Source organism: Salvelinus fontinalis, chromosome 33 (genome assembly GCF_029448725.1).
Source record: "Salvelinus fontinalis isolate EN_2023a chromosome 33, ASM2944872v1, whole genome shotgun sequence".
Taxonomy (NCBI): domain Eukaryota; kingdom Metazoa; phylum Chordata; class Actinopteri; order Salmoniformes; family Salmonidae; genus Salvelinus; species Salvelinus fontinalis.
The window spans coordinates 48,445,323-48,469,604 of NC_074697.1; the positions used below are offsets into that span (position 1 = coordinate 48,445,323).

Below are 24,282 nucleotides of genomic sequence, written 5' to 3' on the forward strand. Positions count from 1 at the left end.
CAGTCATGTACATTAGCCGGAAGCTGTTGCCGTGGGAACAAAGATATTCCACTATGGTGAAAGAATATCTAGTGATCAAGTGGGCGCTGGAAACGCTGAAGTATTACTTACTGGGACGGCACTTCACCCTCATAACGGACCATGCACCAGTGGTTTGGATGTCACGGAATAAGGACAGTAACGCCCGGGTCACCCGCTGGTTCCTATCCTTACAGCCCTTTGCTTTCTCTGTCATCCACAGATCAGGTGCAGCCCAAGGAAATGCCGATGCCCTCTCCAGAAGGGATGCTCTAGGGAGCTGGACCGCCCCTCCCTCCCGGTCGGAGCTGGGGTGTGTGTGGGGCAGACGGCAGGGAGAGGTGAGGGGAGTGATTATTGAAGGGAGATATCTTGCAGCCCGCTGGCTCCACGCCCGAGTCTTATATGGACTTCCTGCCCCAACGAGGCGAGACTGTGGATCATTAAGCCAGGGAGTGCTTGGGGGATAAAATAGGAAGCAGCCTGCACAAAGGGGAAGAGAATGGAGAGCAAAGCGTGCGTGATGAAGAGTGGGAGAAGAGAGAGCAATATCTGTGTGTTTACCCGTTGTGACCTGGACTGTCTGTTTACCCCCCTTATGTACCGAACAGGATTGGCTGAGGATCCGAGTTTTAGGATTACCCCTGGAGAATGGAACGGACAACGAGACCGGTTTGTGTACTGTGAAATAGTTAAATTCCTCCCTTTTCCCCAGTGTACAAAAATCCCTAATAAACTCCCCATTTGCATTCTAGTTGTTCTACTGGTGCATTATTGAGCCTGCTACAATATATATATATATATATATATATATATATATAGGAGCCGTCTGCCCGCTCAACTGACGTGGACCGAGGAGACGGAGAAAGTCTTCCAGAACTTAAAGGGAGGGGTTCTAAAACTTTTGACCGGTAGAGTGTGTGATATATATATAACTTTTGACCGGTAGAGTGTGTGATATATTATATATATTATATATATATCACACACTCTACCGGTCAAAAGTTTTAGAACACCTACTCATTCAAGGGTTTTTCTTTATTTTTCATACTTTCTACGTTGTAGAATAATAGTGAAGACATCAAACTATGAAATAACACATATGGAATCATGTAGTAACCAAAAAAGTGTGAAGGAAAAGCACCCAACAAGTGCTCAGCATATGTGGGAACTCCTTCAAGACTGTTGGAAAAGCCTTCCATGTGAAGCTGGTTGAGAGAATTCCAAGTGTGCAAAGCTGTCATCAAGACAAACGGTGGCTATTTGAAAAACCTCAAATATAAAATACTTGTTTTGGTTACTACATGATTCCATATGTTTTGATGCCTTTAATATTATTCTACAGTAGAAAATAGTAAAAATAAAGAAAAACCCTTGAATGAGTTGGCGTTCTAAAACTTTTGACCAGTTGTGTGTGTGTGCATACATTCACTCAGTGGCCAGTTTATTAGGTACACCACCCCGTTCGCAACGGTTTGCTTGCTATACATAGCAGGCAGACACACATCAAGGCATTCTGTTACTGTTCGATTGAACTTTAGAATGGGCAAAACGAGTGACCTAAGACACATTGAGCGTGGGACTGTATTGATCGTCTGTGCCTGCTGCGCCGGTTCCAGTATCTCAGAAACGGCCAGACTCCTCGGCTTTTCACACACAACAATGTCTAGGGTTTATCAACAATGGTGAAACAAACAGAAAACATCCAGTCAGCGGTAGTCCTATGGGCCGAAAACAGCTCGTTGAGGTTGAAGGAGAATGGCAAGAATCGTGCAGGCTAACAGGCTGGCCGCAGACAGGCGAATAACAGCGCAGTACAACAGTGGTGTGCAGAACGGCATCTCGGAACGCACAACTCGTCAATCGTTGTCATGGATGGGCTATTGCAGCGACCACACCGGGCCCCAGTGGGCACGAGATCACCAACACTGGACAATTGAGGAGTGGAAAAACATTGCCTGTTCTAACAAGTCCCAGTTCCTGTGCGTCATACTGATTGCAGAGTCGGGATTTGGCGTAGGCAGCATGAGTCCATGGCCCCATCCTGCCTGATGCCAATGGTACATGCTGGTTGTGTAATGGTGTGGGGAATGTTTTCCTGGCACATGTTGGGTCCCTTGATACCATTGAGAAATGATGGAAAATAGAATCAATCCGTGCTCTGAAGAATTAAGGCTGTTCAAATTGTATTTGTCGCGTGCTACGTAAACAACAGAGAAATGCTTACTTACGGGACCTTCCCAACAATAACAATAAAAAAATAGAAATGGTAGAAAAAATACAAATATATATATGTGTATGTGTATATATATCAATAAAAATAACATAAGGAATAAATAGAAAAAGTGATAACTTCTGGAGGAAAACGGGGATCTGACCCAGTACTAGTTGGCTGTACCTAATAAACTTGCCACTGAGGTAATATACACTGAGTATACTAAACATTAGGAACACCTTCCTAATTTTGACTTGCAATTCCCCCTTTTTCCCTCAGAACAGACTCAATTTTTCAGGGCATGGACTCTACAAGGTGTCAAAAGCGTTCCACAGGGATGCTGGACCATGTTGACTCTAATGCTTCCCACAGTTGTCAAGTTGGCTAGTAGTGGATAGCTTGTTCCATCTCATCCCACAGATGCAATTGAATTGAGATCTGGTGACTGGGCAGGCCACTGCAATAAGCTAAATTCACTGTCATATTTGTGGAACCATTTCTGGACAATCCTCGCTACCTTGAAGGGATGCACCTGATGGCAACGTTGTTCAGACATCCCGTGGCATTCAAACATTGCTCCACTTTTATCAAGGGGCCCAATGTGTGCCATAAAAACACACCTCACACCACCACCACCAGCCTGCAATGTTGACCCCTGGCGTGATAGATACATGTACTCGTGGTTTTCTCCATACCCTAGTCCTCCCATCTGCGTGCAACAGCAGGAACCGGGATTCATCAGACCAGGCAATGTTTTTCGTTAATCTCCCGTGTTTTCGTTCCTGAGCCCAGTTCAACCGCAGAGTCTTGTTTTTTTTGCTGAAAGAAGTGGAAGTCTGTCAGGTTATCGGCTGCCATTTGTGTCAATGTACAACGGGTTGTGCTTTCTTTTATGGGTCTTTGGGCAGCAATGTTGTTCTTGACTGTTAGTTGACTAACTGTAGCCCCTCTGTTGCTCTGCACAATTTGTGTCTGCCTCCTTTGTCCTTTTTAATCAATGACACATTTTCGACAACTGGGCTGCCGTTGGCTGAATGTCTGTTGGGTGGTGGACCATTCTTGATACACACGGGAAACTGTTGTGTCAAAAACCCAGTAGCGTTGCAGTTCTTGACGTACTCAAACCAGTGTGCCTGACACCTACTACCATACCCCGTTCAAAGGCACTTAAATATTTTGTCTTAACCGTTCACCATCTGAATGGCACATGTACACAATCCATGTTTCAATTATCTCAAGGCTTAAAAATCCTTCTTTAACCTGTCTCCTCCCCTTCATCTACACTGATTTGAAGTGGATTTAACAAGGGACATCAATAACAGATCATAATTTTCACCTGGATTCACCAGGTCAGTCTGTCATGGAAAGATCAGCATACACTCAGTGTGTATATACTGTAAATACAGGGCATTCGGAAGGTATTCAGACCCCTTGACTTTTTCCACATTTTGTAACGTTACAGCCTTATTCTAAAATTGATTAAATCGTTTTTTTCCCCTCATCAATCTACACACAATACCCAGTAATGACAAAGCGAAAACAGGTTTTTAGAATTGTTTGATGGTGAATGGAGCAGGCATTGGAAGATTTATGAGAACAGCTGACAAGATAAGAACATTTATTCAGGAACATGTAAGGTGTGCTTTTTAATATCTGACTGAACTGCAACTGTAAAACAGTCAGTGTTTGAGTCAGTGCTTAAGAGGGATAAAACAAATTGTTCTGTTGTCTCTAAATGTTGGAACATCTTTCTTTCAGGTGGTGGGAGAGTGGAGGTTTAGTAAAATCCACTGTGACATCTTTGTCACCCTAGATGTCATGATGTGCACTGCAAGCATCCTCAATCTCTGTGCCATCAGCATTGATCGGTAAGTGCTCTTGAAATTGTTGAATCTTGGCTGGAGGCAGGTGCCATTGTGGATTTGCAGTGAAAATCTTTAAGCAAATTCATTGGATTCTGGGCCTAAAAGGCCTACTTGCATAACCCAGCTGGTACTTTGTATTGAATACCAATGCCATTATTTATGGACTATGCAGTATGCCACTTTTCATTTTAAATGATTTTCCACTTCACTGATTTTCGTGTCACTCAAATGCATGTTCAGAACACCACCTTGGTTATGTGAATAGATAACTCAGAGTTGATTTAAATATTTATTAAAGTAATTTGTATTTGAATACAAAATGTCTGCACATTTAGTATGTGTGCAGAAAATCTTGGAGTTGTTTATACTACAGATACTTTATTTTAGAGTAAGAGGTTATATACTGTAGTCCTGTGATTAACAATTAGTCCTGTGATAGTCATGTGGTCTGTACTATTGAATAAAGAGTACCCATAAAGCTAGAGACCTTAATTGAAACAATAACCACTCTCAAATTCATAGACAGAGCTATGGATGAAAGGACTGTACCCTCCATGATATCAAATGTACAGTTTTACCGTGTTTTTTAGCTATATGGTGTTTATAGTTACATTGTTTACAAACAGTGCAGTAAAACAAGCTAATTTGGGGTTCTGATGGGGTACAACAATGGAACTAAGCTCATAAGGCATTTATAAGTTATATTTTTCAAGAATCAATGGTTATTATGTACAGTACCAGTCAGAAGTTTGGACAGACCTACTTATTCCAAGGTTTTTCTTTACTATTTACATTTTCTACATTGTAGAATAATATCGAAGACGTCAGAACTATGAAATAACACACATGGAATCATGTAATAACCAAAAAAAGTGTTAAACAAATGAAAATATATTATATATTTGAGATTCTTCAAAGTAGACAACCTTTGCCTTGATGACAGCTTTGCCCACTCTTGGCATTCTCTCAACCAGCTTCATGGGGTAGTCACCTGGAATGCATTTCAATTAACAAGTGTGCCTTCTTAAAAGTAATTTGTGGAATTTCTTTCCTTCTTAATGCGTTTGAGCCAATCAGTTGTGTTGTGACAAGGTAGGGGTGATATACAGAAGATAGCCCTATTTGGTAAAAGACCAAGTCCATATTATGTAAAGAACAGCTCAAATAAATAAAGAGAAATGACAGTCCATCATTACTTTAAGACATGAAGGTCAGTCAATCCAGAATATTTCAAGAACTTCTAAAGTTTCTTCAAGTGCAGTCGCAAAAACCATCATGATGAAACTGGCTCTTATGAGGACTGCCACAGGAAAGGAAGACCCAGAGTTACCTCTGCTGCAGAGGAAAAGTTAATTAGATGTAATTGCACCTCAGATTGCACCCCAAATAAATGCTTCACAGAGTTCAAGTAACAGACGCATCTCAACATCAACTGTTCAGAAGAGACTGCATGAATCAGGCTTTGCTGAAATTGCTGCAATGAAACCACTACTAAAGGACACCAATAAGAAGAAGAGACTTGCTTGAGCCAAGAAACACGAGCAATAGACATTAGACGAGTGGAAATCTGTCCTTTGGTCTGATGAGTCCAAATGTGAGATTTTTGGTTCCAACAGCTATGTCTTTGTGAGACGCAGAGTAGGTGAACGGATGATCTTCACATGTGTGGTTCCCACCGTGATGCATGGAGGAGGAAGTGTGATGCTGTGGGAGTGCTTTGCTGGTGACACTATCTGTGATTTATTTACAATTCAAGGCAGACTTAACCAGCATGGCTACCACAGCATTCTGCAGCGATACGGCATTCCTTCTGGTTTGCGCTTAGTGGGACTATCATTTGTTTTTCAACAGAACAATGACCAAAACACACCTCCAAGCTGTGTAAGGCCTATTTGACCAATAAGGAGAGTGATGGAGTGCTGCATTAGATGACCTGGCCTCCACAATCACCCGACCTCAACCCAATTGAGATGGTTTGGGATGAGTTAGACCGCAGAGTGAAGGAAAAGCCGCCAACGAGTGCTCAGCATATGTGGGAACTCCTTCAAGACTGTTGGATTCCTTATGAAGCTGGTTGAGAGAATGCCAAGAGTGTGCAAAGCTGTCATCAAGGCAAAGGGAGGCTACTTTGAAGAATCTAAAATCTAAAATATTTGTTCATTTGTTTAAAAAAAATTGGCTTACTTTGATTTCTTCGCCATTATTCTACAATGTAAAAAATAGTCAAAATAACTTCCAAACTTTTGACTGGTGTTTTATATCATTCATTTCTAAGTCCAAAAATGTATGTAGCAACTAAGGATTATAGCTTTAAGTGCTTAAGTCGCCTTCGGCTTCCTACCGTAAGGTTCCAAACCAACCATTACAATGAAATCAGTAAAGTATGTCTGTTAGAGAATTTCTACTTCCTAAGGATGTCAACTAACTCACTAATAAGGTCACACAGCAGGCTAGAGGTTAATTGATAAGGTTCCCTACCAGGGATGTAGTGGAGGGTTATTTCACATTAACACATTTAATGCACAAGGGTTATTGCACCTTAGGCACCGTTTTATTTCCTGAATAGCATTACCTGTTATGCTAAATTAGCTGGGTTTTTTGCGTTTACTGTACATTAGTCGTCTTCCATCATATCAGAGTTTTACTTTTTTTCTACCCATACATCCCTGACGTCCCTACTAAGAGAAGATAGAGAAAGATGTAGTCTATCACTCCACGTGTAGTCTGCGCAGTAGAGAAGCCAGTTTGTCTATTCCTACTGTGTTTTTCCCTCGTCTTTCCTCCCATCTGCTTCCTTCCACAACAGATACACAGCAGTCGCCATGCCCATGCTGTACAACACGCGCTACAGCTCCAGACGACGAGTCACTGTTATGATCTCGGTGGTGTGGGTTCTGTCCTTTGCGATATCATGCCCCCTGTTGTTTGGCCTAAATAACACAGGTAATAGCAGGAACTGTGAGCTACCTTGCTCTGCTGCACTGTAATCTTTGCTATTGCACAGTGCTTCCGCTGTGTTTTGGCTTTCACGGCACCAAGGAGTAGACTCAATTTGGCAATGATAGGTGATACTAAACTGTATGACTGCTGTGAATGGGGGTTAACAGTGTGGTGGTTAGTTTGAATGCTCCTCTTTCAAACACGTAGTACAGTCGTGGCCAAAAGTTTTGAGAATGACACAAATATTAATTTTCACAGTCTGCTGCCTCAGTTTGTATGATGGCAATTTGCATATACTCCAGAATGTTATGAAGAGTGATCAGATGAATTGCAATTAATTGCAAAGTCCCTCTTTGCCATGCAAATGAACTGAATCCCCAAAAAACATTTCCACTGCATTTCAGCCCTGCCACAAAAGGACCAGCTGACATCATGTCAGTGATTCTCTCGTTAACACAGGTGTGAGTGTAGACGAGGACAAGGCTGGAAATCACTCTGTCATGCTGATTGAGTTTGAATAACAGACTGGAAGCTTCAAAAGGAGGGTGGTGCTTGGAATCCTTGTTCTTCCTCTGTCAACCATGGTTACCTGCAAGGAAACACATGCCGTCATCAATGCTTTGCACAAAAAGGGCTTCACAGGCAAGGATATTGCTGCCAGTAAGATTGCACCTAAATCAAAAATGTATTGGTGCATCAAGAACTTCAAGGAGAGCGGTTCAATTGTTGTGAAGGCTTCAGGGCGCCCAAAAAAGCTCAGCAAGCGCCAGGACCGTCTCCTAAAGTTGATTCAGCTGCGGGATCGGGGCACCACCAGTACAGAGCTTTCTCAGGAATGGCAGCAGGCAGGTGTGAGTGTATCTGCACGCACAGTGAGGCAGAGACTTTTGGAGGATGGCCTGATGTCAAGAAGGGCAGCAAAGAAGCCACTTCTCTCCAGGAAAAACATCAGGGACAGACTGATATTCTGCAAAAGGTACAGGGATTGGACTGCTGAGGACTGGGCTAAAGTCATTTTCTCTGAATCCCCTTTCCGATTGTTTGGGGCATCCGGAAAAAAGCTTGTCCAGAGAAGACAAGGTGAGCGCTACCATCAGTCCTGTGTCATGCCAACAGTAAAGCATCCTGAGACCATTCATGTGTGGGATTGCTTTTCAGCCAAGGGAGTTGGCTCACTCACAATTTTGCCTAAGAAGACAGCCATGAATAAAGAATGGTACCAACACATTATCCGAGAGCAACTTCTCCTAACCATCCAGGAACAGTTTGGTGATGAACAATGCCTTTTCCAGCATGATGGAGCACCTTGACATAAGGCAAAAGTGATAACTAAGTGGCTCAGGGAACAAAACATCGATATTTTGGGTCCAAGGCCAGGAAACTCCCCAGACCTTAATCCCATTGAGAACTTGTGGTCAATCCTCAAGAGGCAGGTGGACAAACAAAACCCCACAAATTCTGACAAACTTCAAACATTGATTATGCAAGAATGGGCTGCCATCAGTCAGGATGTGGCCCAGAAGTTGATTGACAGCATGCCAGGGCGGATTGCAAAGGTCTTGAAAAAGAAGGGTCAACACTGCAAATATTGACTCTTTGCATCAACTTCATGTTATTGTCAATAAAAGCCTTTGACACTTATGAAATGCATGTAATTATACTTCAGTATTCCATAGTAACATCTGACTAAAATATCTAAAGACACTGAAGCAGAAAACTTTGTGGAAATTAATATTTGTGTCATTCTCAAAAAACTTTTGGCCACGACTGTATATTCATCCAAAATGTCCCTTTTTATGTATTTTGCACTGTTTTGACCAACTCAGATGCCTTGTGGTTAGAGTACCCAACCTGAGATTGAAAGGTTGGGAGACCGCTCATCGGCTGTGTCATACCAAAGCCTGTTTATATGGTACCCGATGCGTCTCAGCTTGGCACTCAGAATTATGGAGGTGCATTGGGGGAAAGACTGCAATAGAATAGTGTCCTGTCCAGGGGTTGTACTTGTACATCAAACTGCTTCATGCTACAGAGAATTACTGTTACTCAAATGATCTGTTCCTGTTCCCTCGTGCAAGGCTCCTTACTTACAGTGGCAAGAAAATGTATGTAAACCCTTTGGAAATACCTGAATTTCTGCATAAATTGGTCAACAAAATGGATCTGATCTTCATCTAGGTCACAACAATAGACAAACGCAGTCTGCTTAAACTAATAACACACAAACACTTATACGTTTTCATGTCTTTATTGAACACTCTGTGTAAACATTCACAGTTTAGGGTGGGAAAAGTATGTGAACCCTTGGATTTAATAACTGGTTGACCCTCTTTTGGCAGCAATAACCTCAACCAAACATTTTCTGTAGTTGCAGATCAGACCTGCACAACGGTCAGGAGGAATTTTGGACCATTCCTCTTCAAAACTGTTTCAGTTCAGTAATATTCTTGGGATGTCTGGTGTGAACTGCTCTCTTGAAATCATACCGCAGCATCTCAATCGTGTTGAGGTCAGTTGTGTGTAACAGTGATAACACCATGTAAAACTGAAATGATAACTTAAAACACAAAATATAAATATCCATTAACAAACTTCTTATAGCTTAGCCTTTTGTTGAAGGCATTCTGTTGTTGATTTACATCTGTGTTTTGGGTCGTTGTCCTGTTGCATCACCCAACTTCGGTTGAGATTCAATTGGCGGACAGATAGCCTAACATTCTCCTGCAAAATGTCTTGATAAACTTGGGAATTCATTTTTCCGTCGATGATAGCAAGCTGTCCAGGCCCTGAGGCAGCAAAGCATTCCCAAACCATGATGCTCCCTCCACCATACTTTACAGTTGGAATGAGGTTTTTATGTTGTTGTGCTGTGCCTGTTTTTCTCCACACACAGTGTTGTGTGTTCCTTCCAAACAACTCAACTTTAGTTTCATCTGTCCACAGAATATTTTGCCAGTAGCGCTTTGGAACATCCAGGTGCACTTTTGCAAACTTTAAATTTTTGTTTTTGATGTGGACAGTAGTGGCTTCTTCTGTGGTGTCCTTCCATGAACACAATTCTTGTTTAGTGTTTTGTTCCAGAGATTTCTTTAAGCCTTTAGCTGACACTCTAGGATTCTTCTTAACCTCATTGAGCATTCTACCCTGTGCTCTTGCAGTCATCTTTGCAGGACGGCCCCTCCTAGGGAGAGTAGCAACAGTACTGAACTTTCTCCATTTATAGACAATGTGTCTTACCGTGGACTGATGAACATCAAGGCTTTTAGAGATACTTTTGTAACCCTTTCCAGCTTTATGCAAGTCAACAATTCTTAATCTTAGGTCTTCTGAGCTCTCTTTTGTTTGAGGCATGGTTCATATCAGGCAATGCTTCTTGTGAATAGCAAACTCAAATTTTGTGAGTTTTTTTATATGGCAAGGCAGCTCCAACATATCCAATCTTGTTTCATTGATTGGACTCCAGGTTAGTGGACTCTTGACTCCAATTAGCTTTTGGAGAAGTCATTAGCCTAGGGGTTCACATACTTTTCCCAACCTACACTGTGAATGTTTAAATGATGTATTCAATGTAGACAAGAAAAATGCAATAATTTGTGTGTTATTAGTTTAAGCACACTATGTTTGTCTATTTTTGTGACCTAGATGAAGATCAGATCAAATTTGATGACCAATTTATGCAGAAATCCAGGTCATTTCAAAGGGTTTACATACTTTTTCTTGCCACTGTACGTTTGACTAGTATTGTTGTTTTCTGTCATTTTGTTTTCTTCCCTAGCGACTCGCGACGAGTCCCTGTGCATCATCGCCAACCCGGCCTTTGTGGTGTACTCCTCCATTGTGTCCTTCTACATTCCCTTCATCATCACTCTGCTGGTCTACGTACAAATTTATGTGGTGCTTCGCAAGCGGCGAAAACGGGTGAACACAAAGCGCTCGTGTCAAGGGACAGGCGACCACGACACAGGCGTTACGTTAAAGGTGACTAGGCTGCAAATCATGTTTTTCAAAAATGAAGTGCTCGACACACTTAGGAGAGCCAATTCAATTAAATACTTTGTCAACAACACGTCATGTGTTTTTGGAAAATGCAATCTATCAGGAGGAAGCAAAATATTGTCCATAAAGTGTTTTCTCTTCCCACACATAATAGGCCAAACACATACAGTTGAAGTCGGAAGTTTACATACACTTAGGTTGGAGTCATTAAAACTCGTTTTTCAACCACTCCACAAATCTCTTGTTGACAAACTATCGTTTTGGCAAGTCGGTTAGGACATCTACTTTGTGCATAACACAAGTAATCTTTCCAAAAATTGTTTACGGACAGATTATTTCACTTATAATTCACTGTATCACAATTCAAGTGGGTCAGAAGTTTACATACACTAAGTTGACTGTGCCTTCAAACAGCTTGGAAAATTCCAGAAAATTATATCATGGCTTTAGAAGCTTCTGATAGGCTAATTGACAACATTTGAGTCAATTAGAGGTGTACCTGTGGATGTATTTCAAGGCCTACCTTCAAACGCAGTGCCTCTTTGCTCGACATCATGGGAAAATCAAAAGAAATCAGCCAAGACCTCAGAAATAAAATTGTAGACCTCCACAAGTCTGGTTCATCCTTGGGAACAATTTCCAAATGCCTGAAGGTACCACGTTCATCTGTACAAACAAGAGTACGCAAGTATTAACACCATGGGACCACACAACCGTCATACCGCTCAGGAAAGATATACATTCTGTCTCCTAGAGATGAACGTACTTTGGTGCGAAAAGTGCAAATCCATCCCAGAACAACAGCAAAGGACCTTGTGAAGATGCTGGAGGAAACGGTTACAAAAGTATCTATATCCACAGTAAAACAAGTTCTATATTGACATAACCTGAAAGGCCGCTCAGCAAGGAAGAAGCCACTGCTCCAAAACTGCCATAAAAGCCAGACTACGGTTTGCAACTGCACATGGGGACAAAGATCATACTTTTTGGAGAAATGTCCCCTGGTCTGATGAAACAAAAATAGAATGTTTGGCCAAATGACCATCGTTATGTTTGGAGGAAAAGGGGGGAGGGTTGCAAGCCGAAGAACACCATCCCATCCCTGAAGCACGGGGGTGGCAGCATCATGTTGTGGGGGTGCTTTGCTGCATGAGGGACTGGTGCACTTCACAAAATAGATGGCATTATGAGGCAGGACCATTATGTAGATATACTGAAGCAAGATCTCAAGACATCAGTCAGGAAGATAAAGCTTGGTCGCAAATGGGTCTTCCAAATGGACAATGACCCCAAGCATACTTCCAAAGTTGTGGCAAAATGGCTTAAGGACAACAAAGTCAAGGTATTGGAGTGGCCATCACAAAGCCCTGACCTCTATCCCATAGAAAAATTGTGGGCAGAACTGAAAAAGCGTGTGCGAGCAAGGAGGCCTACAAACCTGACTCAGTTACACCAGCTCTGTCAGGAGGAATGGGCCAAAATTCACCCAACTTATTGTGGGAAGCTTGTGGAAGGCTACCTGAAACATTTGATCCAAGTTAAACAATTTAAAGGCAATGCTACCAAATACTAATTGGGTGTATGTAAACTTCTGACCCACTGGGAATGTGATGAAATAAATAAATGCTTAAATAAATAATTCTCTCTATTATTATTCTGACATTTCATATTCTTAAAATAAAGTGGTGATCCTAACTGACCTAAAACGGAATATTTACTAGGATTAAATGTCAGGAATTGTGAAAAACTGAGTTTAAATGTGTTTGGCTAAGGTCTATGTAAACTTAGATAATGATCTTGTTGGAGGGGGCAAGAAATACACACGAGAGCTTTCTAGCTGGGATGAAAATGGCACACGCAATTATCCTAAGGTGCTTTTAAGGGGGTTATCTTTTGTGCATTGAGATTATTAGCAACATATTGTGCTGTAATTGGTCATTTCACATGACAAATCCCAATCCCTTGGCCATGTTACATTGGTCTACTACATTAGAAGGAGAGGTGAAATGCAACAGTAATTATAATGTGCCTTTAAGTGACCTTTTCTGGATATTGATTTTAGTGACATTAAAGCGGATCAATACAGGAAAAGAAGCCGTGTTTCTCTCACCCCTGTACATTACTCATGTACATGCGTGCTTTTGTCTTGGTGTGGGGGAGGGAGAGAGAAGAGAAAATAAATTCACAACGTACTAGGCTATTGCAAGGAAAATAGTCCTCATCACAGTTATACTGACAGTCAATAAGCCATTTCTGAAACAATATTGTCAGTTTAACTTTTTATTTCTGCCCTGTTGAGTGTTATGGATGTAATGATTCGAATGGGAATCAAATAACGGTGTACGCTCAATAGAATGACCGTTTATTTTGTTAATTGTTCTTTAGAATTGTGCCCTCTCAAACGGCGACTCTGAGACCATTTGGTGCCTGTGCAGTGACTGTGTGCCGGCTTCTCTCCCCTGTTGTTGTTTCAGGAGAAGTGCAGTCACCCAGGAGATGTGAGGCTGTGCACTGTGATTGTGAAACCTAACGGGAGCTTCCCTGTCAACAAGAAAAAAGTGGTGCGTCAAGTATTTGTTGTGCTATTTTTACAGAGTAACTATCATAAGGAAATGTATTTCCTTTCAAAGGCAGTTAACGCAGTGTCACCTCTATCGTTCCCATTTCTCCCCATAAGCAAGATATAGAAGTTACTGCTCTATTATTAGTATTGCTACTACTACTACTATTACTGCTACTACTACATTGTTGTTGACCTCTGTCTGCAGATCTTCATCAAAGAGGTGGCCCGCGAAGGGGACGACATGGAGTTGGACGAGGTGACCAATTGCAACCCTCAGAAACAGGAGAATGTGGACAATCCCACCGCCACGCCTGTCAGCCACCAGCTCCTCCCGCCAACCAAGGCCAACGCCAGCCCCACCTTCGTGTCCCCCTCCCCGCCTGAGGGCTCCCTCAAAGTGGAAAAGAACAGCGACTCGAAGGATATACTGGCGGTGGTGCCCAAAGTGGCTAAAGTGTTTCAGACCGAGGCCTTACCCAACGGCAAAACCCAGACCTCTATCAAGCAGCAACCCGCCTTCATGAGTAAGAGGAAGATCTCCCAACAGAAGGAAAAGAAAGCCACTCAAATGCTAGCCATAGTCCTGGGTAAGTTGTTAACATGAATACCATGTTGAATGTTTGAAAGTACTGTTTGAACTTTTCAGGAGAGAGGAGGGATACAAACATTGGGGTAAAGTCTATTTTACTTTCACACGTCATAAGCAATAAGAGAACTCGATAAAATGTAGCTGATATATTTATTTTACTAGCTGTAGTTTTCCGATGGCCTGTATAGGTATATTGTATTCCCTTAGTAATCCTTAACTTGAAAAGAGCTTACAGGCAGTGAGGCAGACAATGTTGCAGCAAAAGGACACGGTTTTCATTTCCATCAATCAGAAGGACTTTTTTTTTAATCAAGTTTAACTTCAGGACATGATTCAATGTCAACATCCATCCAGTACCACGGTAATAGCTGGTTTCTCCGACCTCTTCACATTTTGTCTTCTCTCTCTCTCTCTTTAGGTGTGTTTATCATATGCTGGCTACCTTTTTTCATTACTCATATATTGAACACCCACTGCACCACGTGCAAGGTTCCTGCGGAGATGTATAACGCGTTCACGTGGCTGGGGTATGTGAACAGTGCGGTGAACCCCATCATATACACCACTTTCAATATAGAGTTCAGAAAAGCTTTCATCAAGATCCTGCATTGCTAAGGTTGATGTTTGAGCAGGGAGCTGAAATGAAGAGATGCATATCTTATAGCCTACTAAAATATACCTCATCCACATGAGGACAGTGCACATAACCATTAATCTCAGTGATGATCTTTGAGAAATGGAGAGACTGAGTAAATGCCACACATGAAGACTTGGGGACTATTGTTTGATTCTTTTGTGGACTCATGTTCTCCCACATGAATGTATATCGAGGAATAATGTCTTTATCATTGAGCTGTTTCTTGGAAATGTCATGTTGGTCTTAACCATCGTGCTTGTCACTTTAGAGCTGTCCATGTCAGGAAATGTAAAGAAAACACAAGACGATGTGTTTAAAAAACACTAAAGCAAAACCACCTATTTAATCTGTGTATATATGATGTGTTTTGATAATGGCTGAATCCTGCAAAGAACAACTAGATATCAACAAATCAGTGTTCATCTCAGTATTAAACCTGATCATATTAAACTGGTCATCTATGAGCTCTGCAGCTCTAAACCACCCACAGAATAAAAATGTGTGTTATATAGAGATTAAACATTTTGACTCATGGTTTTCTCACTGGTCCACTTGGCAAGAGAGGCACATATTTGTGATTACGTTTAATTATTATTAATAATATGATTATTCTTATTATTCCTATTATTATACCAAAATAACTTACAGCCACCATGTGACAATTGTTACTATCTGGCCCGGAAGGACCATGAATAAGGGGTTTTGTGCAATTATTATTTACATTTGCTGTACATGCTTTTTATAAACCCGTTCTATGTGACTAAATGCCTGCAATGAAAATGTGATGCATGTTGCAATGCTCCTTTACCTGGATTCTCATGAAATGTAAGTTTGACAAAAAAAACTGTATGTCCAATAAATGAAGTAATGAGACGTGCTACGTAAATGTATTATTCTTTGATACTCTATATACTGTTTATATCATGTAATACTGTATAAATAACTAATACAATAGTGCAATGCAAAACGTTATACCACTACTAGGCTGAATACTTTATTATAATTGGTCGAGAGGGTGTTCATTATTTTCCTGTAAATACACAGCAAAAAATAATATGGCAATTATGTAGGTGCAACTAAAAACAGTGACTCACGCTATTCCATATCAATGTTTTCTGCAGATGATTCTAATGTTCTCTGTGCAGGAAACCATCGTGCGACACACAAAACATGTTTGAATATTTCTTTATTTCCATTATAGTGAAAAATCGAATACAATATATCTATCCATTTGAAAAAGACAAACCAACAGCAAGTCTTTAGTGTGAAAGCCCCCTAGGCCTAGTCTATGGTTTATGTGGCATGACACAGCCTGATCTACAGGCCCCATCTCGTAGGATGTTATAATGCCATTAGTCCCATGGTAACCATTATCAGAGACTGTGGTTCGTCTCTCTACATAAGATCAAAGCCACAGTTTCTGATGACAGCGCAGAAATAGTTATGTCTTCAAGTGTAAAAGGGATGCCTCATCCCGTAATTAATGTGTAATCTTGAACACTCAAGATGTTCTGCCCCACTAAGCTACCTGTCTTGACATATCGAGTCCCTCATCACTACCGCACGAGATGGCTACTCACTGCACTGAAAGTATACCCTGGCTGTCTGGCCTGATACCACCAACAATAGTAAAGAATAGAGCTATAGTAGCGGTCACACACAGATCCCCATTGTTGTACTGGTAGGATAGCAATGACACTGACCAGATGTTTCCTTCAAATCCAAATTGACTTGCAGTACAATGAGTGCATACACTTTTCGAACGTCTGTGTCATCCCCGTGGGACTTAAACCCACAACCTTGTCGTCGTTGTTTTTTCCCGACCAAGTGATGTGCCTTTGCGTACCGTGTCTGAATTTGTTTGGCATTCAGACACATTCCGTCGTCATACTATACGTCTCACCATAGCCATGGTTCATCTGTGCCAGAGCCATTTGAATATTTACCTTTCTCTTTCATCATCCTTGCTCTGTAACAAGCTTCCCCTAGATTTTTTTTGTAAATACTAGACGTTTCCTACAAGCAGCATCCAGCCCCTGGCCCTGCGTCACATTTTAAGGAGGTCCCCAGGGCCCCAATTCAAACAGCACCCCGAGTCTTCAAAATCCTGTTATTCAGATGCTATATCACCTTCAATGACCCCAATACCAACCATATACATGTACTATCCCCGGTCACTGTCAATCTGAATGTCCTCCCCTCCATCCGTGATGATGACACAGTCAGGCCCCCACTGTTGTCTAAACTTTACGCAACATTGAATGGTCCGTGACATTGATTCTCCTCAAGTTTAATTCATATCAACGGCAACTTTTGACAAGCACTTACCTCGAGGGACAACTGGGAACACTGTATAATCTCTGCACAGCCCAAATACAAACCATCAGGGGAGGACAGGGATAGGCCTCCCTTGGCCTCGCAAGTGCCCGCCTCCTTCCAGTGTATATCCCTCTTCCTCTGATCTCTGAAGCGACTTTTCTCCTTTTCCTCGCCTGCTATCACCCTAAGGCTTGCCTGAGCCCCAGTGATTGGCATGTTCAAATAAAGTAGTAGTGGTGGTGTGTGTTCCAACACGGGGGCCCTTTAATGAACTGAGCGAAGATGGCTTGCCAGACACTGCATTATTGAAAAGTTTCCACACCCGAGCTGTGATCAGGCGGCCTGCGAGGCTCTTAATGGACTTTGTGTCAGAGCTTTCCATGTGATTGCTAGATCAGCCATTGCCATTTACCTCCAGCGTGAGCTGTGAAGTCGTGCCGCTCTGACTAGTGATCGCTGTGCTGCAGGGGGTATGCTGGATGGATGATTGCCTCTCAGAGACGGAGCATCCTGGGTACTGCGTTGTGACAATCTTAACAGGATGTTTTGAACTGCACCTGATTACACCTCTCTGTCTCGTCTCATTAACTGAAGAGCACATATCTACATCTATGCAGTTAGATCCAGTTTAGACCTGTTCATCGGTAATGATGGACTAGACATGACTTTGCAACGGCAGGGTTAGGCAGGGTTGACGGAAATATTACGGTAAATATAGAGATGCAGTGCATTCGGAAAGTATTCAGATCCCTTCCCTTTGTCACGTTACAGCCTTATTCTAAAATGGATGAAATACAAATGTTCCTCATCAATCTACACACAATACCCCGTAATGACAAAGCGAAAACAGGTTTTTAGAAAAGTTAGCAAATTTATAAAAAATTAAAACACAGAAATACCTTATTTACACAAGTATTCATACCCTTTGAAATTGAGCTCATGTGCATCCTGATTCCATTGATCATCATTGAGATGTTTTTTTAATTGGAGTCCTCCTGTTGTAAATTCAATTGATTGGACATGATTTGGAAAGGCACACACCTGTTTATATAAGGTCCCACATTTGACAGTGCATGTCAGAGCAAAAACCAAGCCGTGAGGTCAAATAGCTCTGAGACAGGATTGTGTCGAGGCACAGATCTAGGGAAGTGTACCAAAAAATGTCGGCAGCATTGAAGGTCCCCATGAACACAGTGGCCTCCATCATTCTTAAATGGAAGAAGTTTGTAACCACCAAGACTCTTCCAAGAGCTGGCCGCCCGGCCAAACTGAGCAATCAGGGGAGGAGAGCCTTGGTCAGGCAGGTGACCAAGAACTGGATGGTCACTCTGACAGAGCTCCAGAGATCCTCTGTGGAAATGGGAGAACCTTCCAGAAGGACAACCAACCAACCAATCAGGCCTTTATGGTAGAGTGGCCAGACTGAAGCCACTCCTCAGTAAAAGGCACATGATACCCTGCTTGGAGTTTGCCAAAAGACACCTAAAGGACTCTCAGACCATGAGAAACAGGACTCTCTGGTCTGATGAAACCAAGATTGAACTCTTTGGCTTGAATACCAAGCGTCATGTCTGGAGGAAACTTGGAACCATCCCTATGGTGAATCATGGTGGTGGCAGCATCATGCTGTGGGGATGTTTTTTGGTGGCAGGGAAAGGGAGACTTGGCAGGATCGAGGGAAAGATGAACGGTGCAAGGTACAGAGAGGTCCTTGATGAAAACCTGTTAACTTTCCAACAGGACAACGACCCTGAGCACACAGCCAAGACAACGCAGGAGTGGCTTCGAGACAAGTCTGCGAATGTCCTTGAGTGGTGGAGCCAGAGCCCGGACATAAATCCGATCGAACATCTCTGGAGAGACCTCAAAATAGCTGAGCAGCCTGACAGAGATTGAGAGGATCTGCTGAGAAGAATGGGAGAAACCCCCATATAAAATAAAATGTTATTTGTCAAATGTGCCGAATAGAACAGGTGTAGACCTTCCAGTGAAATGCTTACTTACAAGCGTTTAACCAACAATGACGTTTTTAGAAAAATGAGTGTTAAGTAAAAAAGTACAAATAATTAAACCGCAGCAGTTAACAGTATCAAGGCTATATATGGTGGGTATCGGTACAGAGTCAATGTGCGGGGGCAAAGGTTAGATTGAGGGAATTGAGGTAATATGTACATGTAGGTAGAGGTTAAGTGACTATGCATAGATAATAACCAGAGAGTAACAGCAGGGTAAAAGGGGCGGGACAATGCAAATACTCTGGGCAGCCATTTGATTAGCTGTGCAGGAGTCTTATGACTTGGGGGTGGAAGCTGTTATGAAGCCTTTTGAACCTAGACTTGGCGTTCCAGTAGCGCTTGCCGTGCGATAGCAGAGAGAACGGTCTATGCCTAGGGTGGCTGGAGTCTTTGACAATTTTTTGGGCCTTCCTCTGACACGGGCTGGTATAGAGGTTCTGGAAGGCAGGAAGCTTGTCCCCAGTGATGTACTGGGCCATATGCACTACCCTCTGTAGTGCCTTTCGGTCGGAGGCCGAGCAGTTGCTATACCAGGCAGTGAAGCAACCAGTCAGGACGCTCTCGATGGTGCAGCTGTAGAACTTTTGAGTATCTGAGGACCTCTGCCAAATCTTTTCAGTCTCCTGAGGCGGAATAGGCTTTGTCGTGCTATCTTCACAACTGTCTTGGTGTGTTTGAACCATGATAGTTTGTTGTTGTTGTGGACACCAAGGAACTTGAAGCTCTCAACCTGCTCCACTACAGCCCCGTCGATGAGAATGGGGGCGTGCTCGGTCCTCCTTTTTCCTGTAGTCCACAATCATCTCCTTTGTCTTGATCACGTTGAGGGATAGGTTGTTAGGGAGAGGTTCTTAGAGACAGCAGGAGCGGCAGAGATACTCTGAATGATCGGCTATGAAAAGCCACCTGACATTTACTCCTGAGGTGCTGACCTGTTGCACCCTCGACATCCACTGTGATTATTATTATTATTTGACCCTGCTGGTCATCTATGAACATTTGAACATCTTGGCCATGTTCTCTTATAATCTCCACCTGGCACAGCCGGAAGAGGACTGGCCACCCCTCATAGCCTGGTTCCTCTCTAGGTTTCTTCCTAGGTTCTGGCCTTTTCTATGGAGTTTTCCCTAGCCACCGTGCTTCTACAACTCCATTGCTTGCTGTTTGGGGTTTTAGGCTGGGTTTCTGTACAGCACTTTGTGACATCAGCTGATGTAAGAAGGGCTTTATAAATAAATTTGATTGATTGATTGTTATCCTGGCAACACACAGCCCGGTCTCTGACCTCCTCCCTATAGTCTGTCTCATCGTTGTCAGTGATCAGGCCTACCACTGTTGTGTCGTCTGCAAACTTAATGATGGTATTGGAGTCGTGCCTGGCCATGCAGTCATGGGGGAACAGGGGGTACAGGAGGGGACTGAGCACGCACCCCTGAGGGGCCCCTGTGTTGAGGATCAGCGTGGCAGATGTGTTGTTACCTACCCTTACCACCTGGGGGCGGCCTGTCAGGAAGTCCAGGATCCAGTTGCAGAGGGAGGTGTTTAATCCCAGGGTCCTTAGCTTAGTGATGAGCTTTGAGGGCACTACGGTGTTGAATGCTGAGCTCTAGTCAATGAATAGCATTCTCACATAGGTGTTATTTTTATCCAGGTGGGAAAAGGTAGTGTTGAGTACAATAGAGATTGCATCATCTGTGGATCTGTTGGGGCGGTATACAAATTGGAGTGGGTCTAGGTTTTCTTGGATAGTGGTGTTGATGTGAGATATGACCAGCCTTTCAAATCACTTCATGGCTACAGATGTGAGTGCTACGGGTCGGTAGTCATTTAGGCAGGTTACCTTAGTGTTCTTGGTCACAGGCACTATGGTGTTCTGCTTAAAATATGTTCGTAGTACAGACTCGGACAGTTTAAAGGTCTTATTCACATCTGCTACGGAAAGCGTGATCACACAGTCGTCCGGAACAGCTGATGCTCTCATGCATGCTTTAGTGTTTCTTGTCTCGAAGTGAGCATAGAAGTAATTTTGCTCATCTGGTAGGCTCATGTCACTAGCTCGCGGCTGTTCTTCCCTTTGTAGTCTGTAATGGTTTGCAAGCCCTGCCAAATCCGACGAGCGTCGAAGCCAGTGAAGAATGATTCAATCTTAGTCCTGTATTGATGCTTTGCCTGTTTGATGGTTCGTCTGAGGGCATAGTGGGATTTCTTATAAGCGTCCGGGTTAGAGTCCCGCTCCTTGAAAGCGGCAGCTCTACCTTTTAGCTCAGTTGCCTATAATCCATGGCTTCTGGTTGGGTATGTACTTACGGTCACTGTGGGAACGACGTCTTCGGTGCACTTGTTGATGAAGCCAGTGACTGATGTGGTGTAGTTCTCAATGCCATCGAAAGAAGTCCTGCAGCTTAGCATCTGTGTCATCTGACCACTTCTTTTTCGACCTTCTTCTTTTTCGATGGAGTAAAAGTGGTCTAGAGTTTTATTTCCCTCTGGTTGCACATTTAACATGCTGGTAGAAATGAGGTAAAACGGATTTAAGTTACCCTGCATTAAAGTCATATACAGATGTACCAAGCTTGTAGCGACATACCCAAGAATACTCGAGGCTGTAATCGCTGCCGAAGGTGCTTCAACAAAGTATTGAGGAAAGGGTCCGAATACTTATGTAGAAGTAATATTTCCTTATTTTTTTATATACATTTTAAAAAAATGGTATTAACGACAGAAAATAGGGCATCTATATAAATACAGAAGTTTAGAGACTTTCTTTTTCTTTTCCCAAAACCCTTCCATCTGCTGCTGTATGCGTTCACATTTTACTGAGTCACGGCATAAACCGCATTGAATATTTATTTGAAAGACAATATTTTACCACAAATTGCATGGTGGAGACAAAAAGAAAACATTTATAAAGTTGTTGATGCAACAGAACTAATGATTTAGCCCTGCACATTTTGGCTCTTTGAGTGTTTTCAGAGTCTGAGGGGGTTGGACCAATGTGGTTGAAATGCCATCAGGAGGAATACTGTAGCAGTTAATCCAGAAATCAATTTACTGGAACGGTGCACCGGTGCGTCAATCGACTCTGAGGTTATTAAATAAGCATACTATTGTCCTAAAAGTATGCATATGTAAGTCCTTTGTAGATAAGCACGGAGAACAGATTTTGTGGCTGATAGACAATATTGGCAACTTGTCCCTAAGCCTTCGAAGCTCGGCCCTTACTTAAAAGGGAACATTTTCTTCAATCATGGCAATTATTTTCACCTGGCACTTTTTCCATTTCACTAATGGCTGTGGAGTCAGGACGGAGTCGTTTGTAATAATTTATCCCTCCCAGGCACAGTATCAATCTAAATCTTGGTACAATCTATCGCATTTGAGGCTGGAGATTGCAAGAGGAGCCTGTTGTTAATTGTGTTGGGAGTGTGGTGGAAGATTGGAGAGCTCTGAGAGCTCCCACGGCGTCGCGGCCATAATCACATGCTTGAGACACGCCGAAAGCCGCCTCCTCCTTCCTCCGGAGTCAGGGTGATGAGGAGAATAAGGCTGCCACAGCTGAGCCACTGGCAGATGTTGTGTTTGTTTTTCTAATGTGTTAATAAGACTTCTAGCCGGACCCAAACTAGAGCCGGCTGGTTGATTTGCTTTATGCATTCATTTTTCACACATATAAATCAATACTGTCAAGTACCTGGGCTGGGCTGTGTACGAGGTGCAGGCTCTGTTGTTTACTGAGGCTAGGGATAAAAGCTCTGGCACAGTCTGCCATCCCCTGGAAATATATATATTTAAGTGGTAGCAGCTGCGATGTGTGTCATTTCCATCCCAGATTTTGGCTCTTATTCCAATCCTTTCCCTAGAGATATGATCATGTTTGAGGAATCTTAATACAATTCTACATCATCAGTGATTGTGAGATAAATAAAATGGGGGATACTATCCAAGTATCTGATAAATAGTTGAAATGTTAACCCACTTCAGACTCAATTATTCACTGCAATGGGAATTGTCTTTTGGCCTGATTACAACCGATGAATGTAGTTAATTAATTAACATGTAGTTCATTAACATGTCTTGCTCAGTCACAATCACAAATGTGTTTCTGAGACAGAATGTATGGTTTCACTTTCACAGGAGGAAATATTTTGAAGTCACTTTTTGTTCCTTGAAAGGCCTCAAAACCACTATCCCATATTCCACGAAACAATATTGAGGACGATCAATACTATCTACGGGGATGTCTTAGTATGTCTGAAACGTTCAGGCTTATCCAGCATCCAAAAACCTTCCATAACCCATAATTTGCACTTATAGGCCTATAGCTATCTAGTTATCTATGTATTGATTAATTTTTATAGGCCTACAGGAACATAGCTGGGCAGAGCAATCCGGCAAGTTCATCGGATCTCATCACAACGTTTTACCATTCCTCCTGCAAAAGACTCTTTTGTAACTTGCCGAATGGCTTCTGGGAATTACAAGCTATTGTTGGAGAAGTAGAATGGAAGGTCTTTGGTGTTAATATAAGTACGTAGGCCTGTTTAGGGGAATAAATTACAACTGAACTAAGATCCATGTTGTGTTGTGTCTGCAGTACAATAAGTTATCAAATTGTGTGCTCTGTGGTTTTATTTATTTATTTTATTGTCACCTTTTTGACATGTCTAGCGAATGACAGTTGACTGACTGTTTTCTAATAGGATATTTGGTACCACTTTTTAAGGGGTTCTTATTACATATGTAATTACAATGTCGCAAATATTGTAATTAATTGTAATAATAATTAGACTGTAATAACATGTCACTTCTGGCAATTGCAGTCGGTAATTACAGGGGTGTAAACAACAAAATGCTTGTTACCATGTTTGTTACAAATGTTAAAGTTTGCGATAGTGTCCCAACGCACCATATTTCATCCTGCACGAACTACGTGATAAGTGTTAGCCAACTGAAAACCGGACTACCTCAATGTCACAGCTCTGCATTAAACAGCTCTGGACGGGTTCACAAACGGCTCACATCAAAAAAATACTTTAACTTGTTAAGTCATTTATAGGTGCATTTGACAATAGGTCAATTACTTTAACCATCAATGAAACATTTTTACACAAATGAATAAAAAAGT

The 24,282-nt window shown here is 42.2% G+C and overlaps 1 protein-coding gene across 1 annotated transcript in view; it reads left to right on the plus strand.

Annotated features, from left to right (window-relative positions):
* LOC129832443 (D(2)-like dopamine receptor) overlaps positions 1-15,696 on the plus strand; it is a 43,533-nt gene extending 27,837 nt beyond the window's left edge. The window contains exons 3-8 of the mRNA XM_055896515.1: positions 3,992-4,101; positions 6,905-7,041; positions 10,814-11,016; positions 13,509-13,595; positions 13,803-14,184; positions 14,605-15,696. Of these exons, the coding sequence (XP_055752490.1) occupies positions 3,992-4,101; positions 6,905-7,041; positions 10,814-11,016; positions 13,509-13,595; positions 13,803-14,184; positions 14,605-14,801 (1,116 nt within the window). The 3' untranslated portion in view covers positions 14,802-15,696. The remainder of the gene's footprint in view (positions 1-3,991; positions 4,102-6,904; positions 7,042-10,813; positions 11,017-13,508; positions 13,596-13,802; positions 14,185-14,604) is intronic.
* Positions 15,697-24,282: the final 8,586 nt, after the last annotated feature.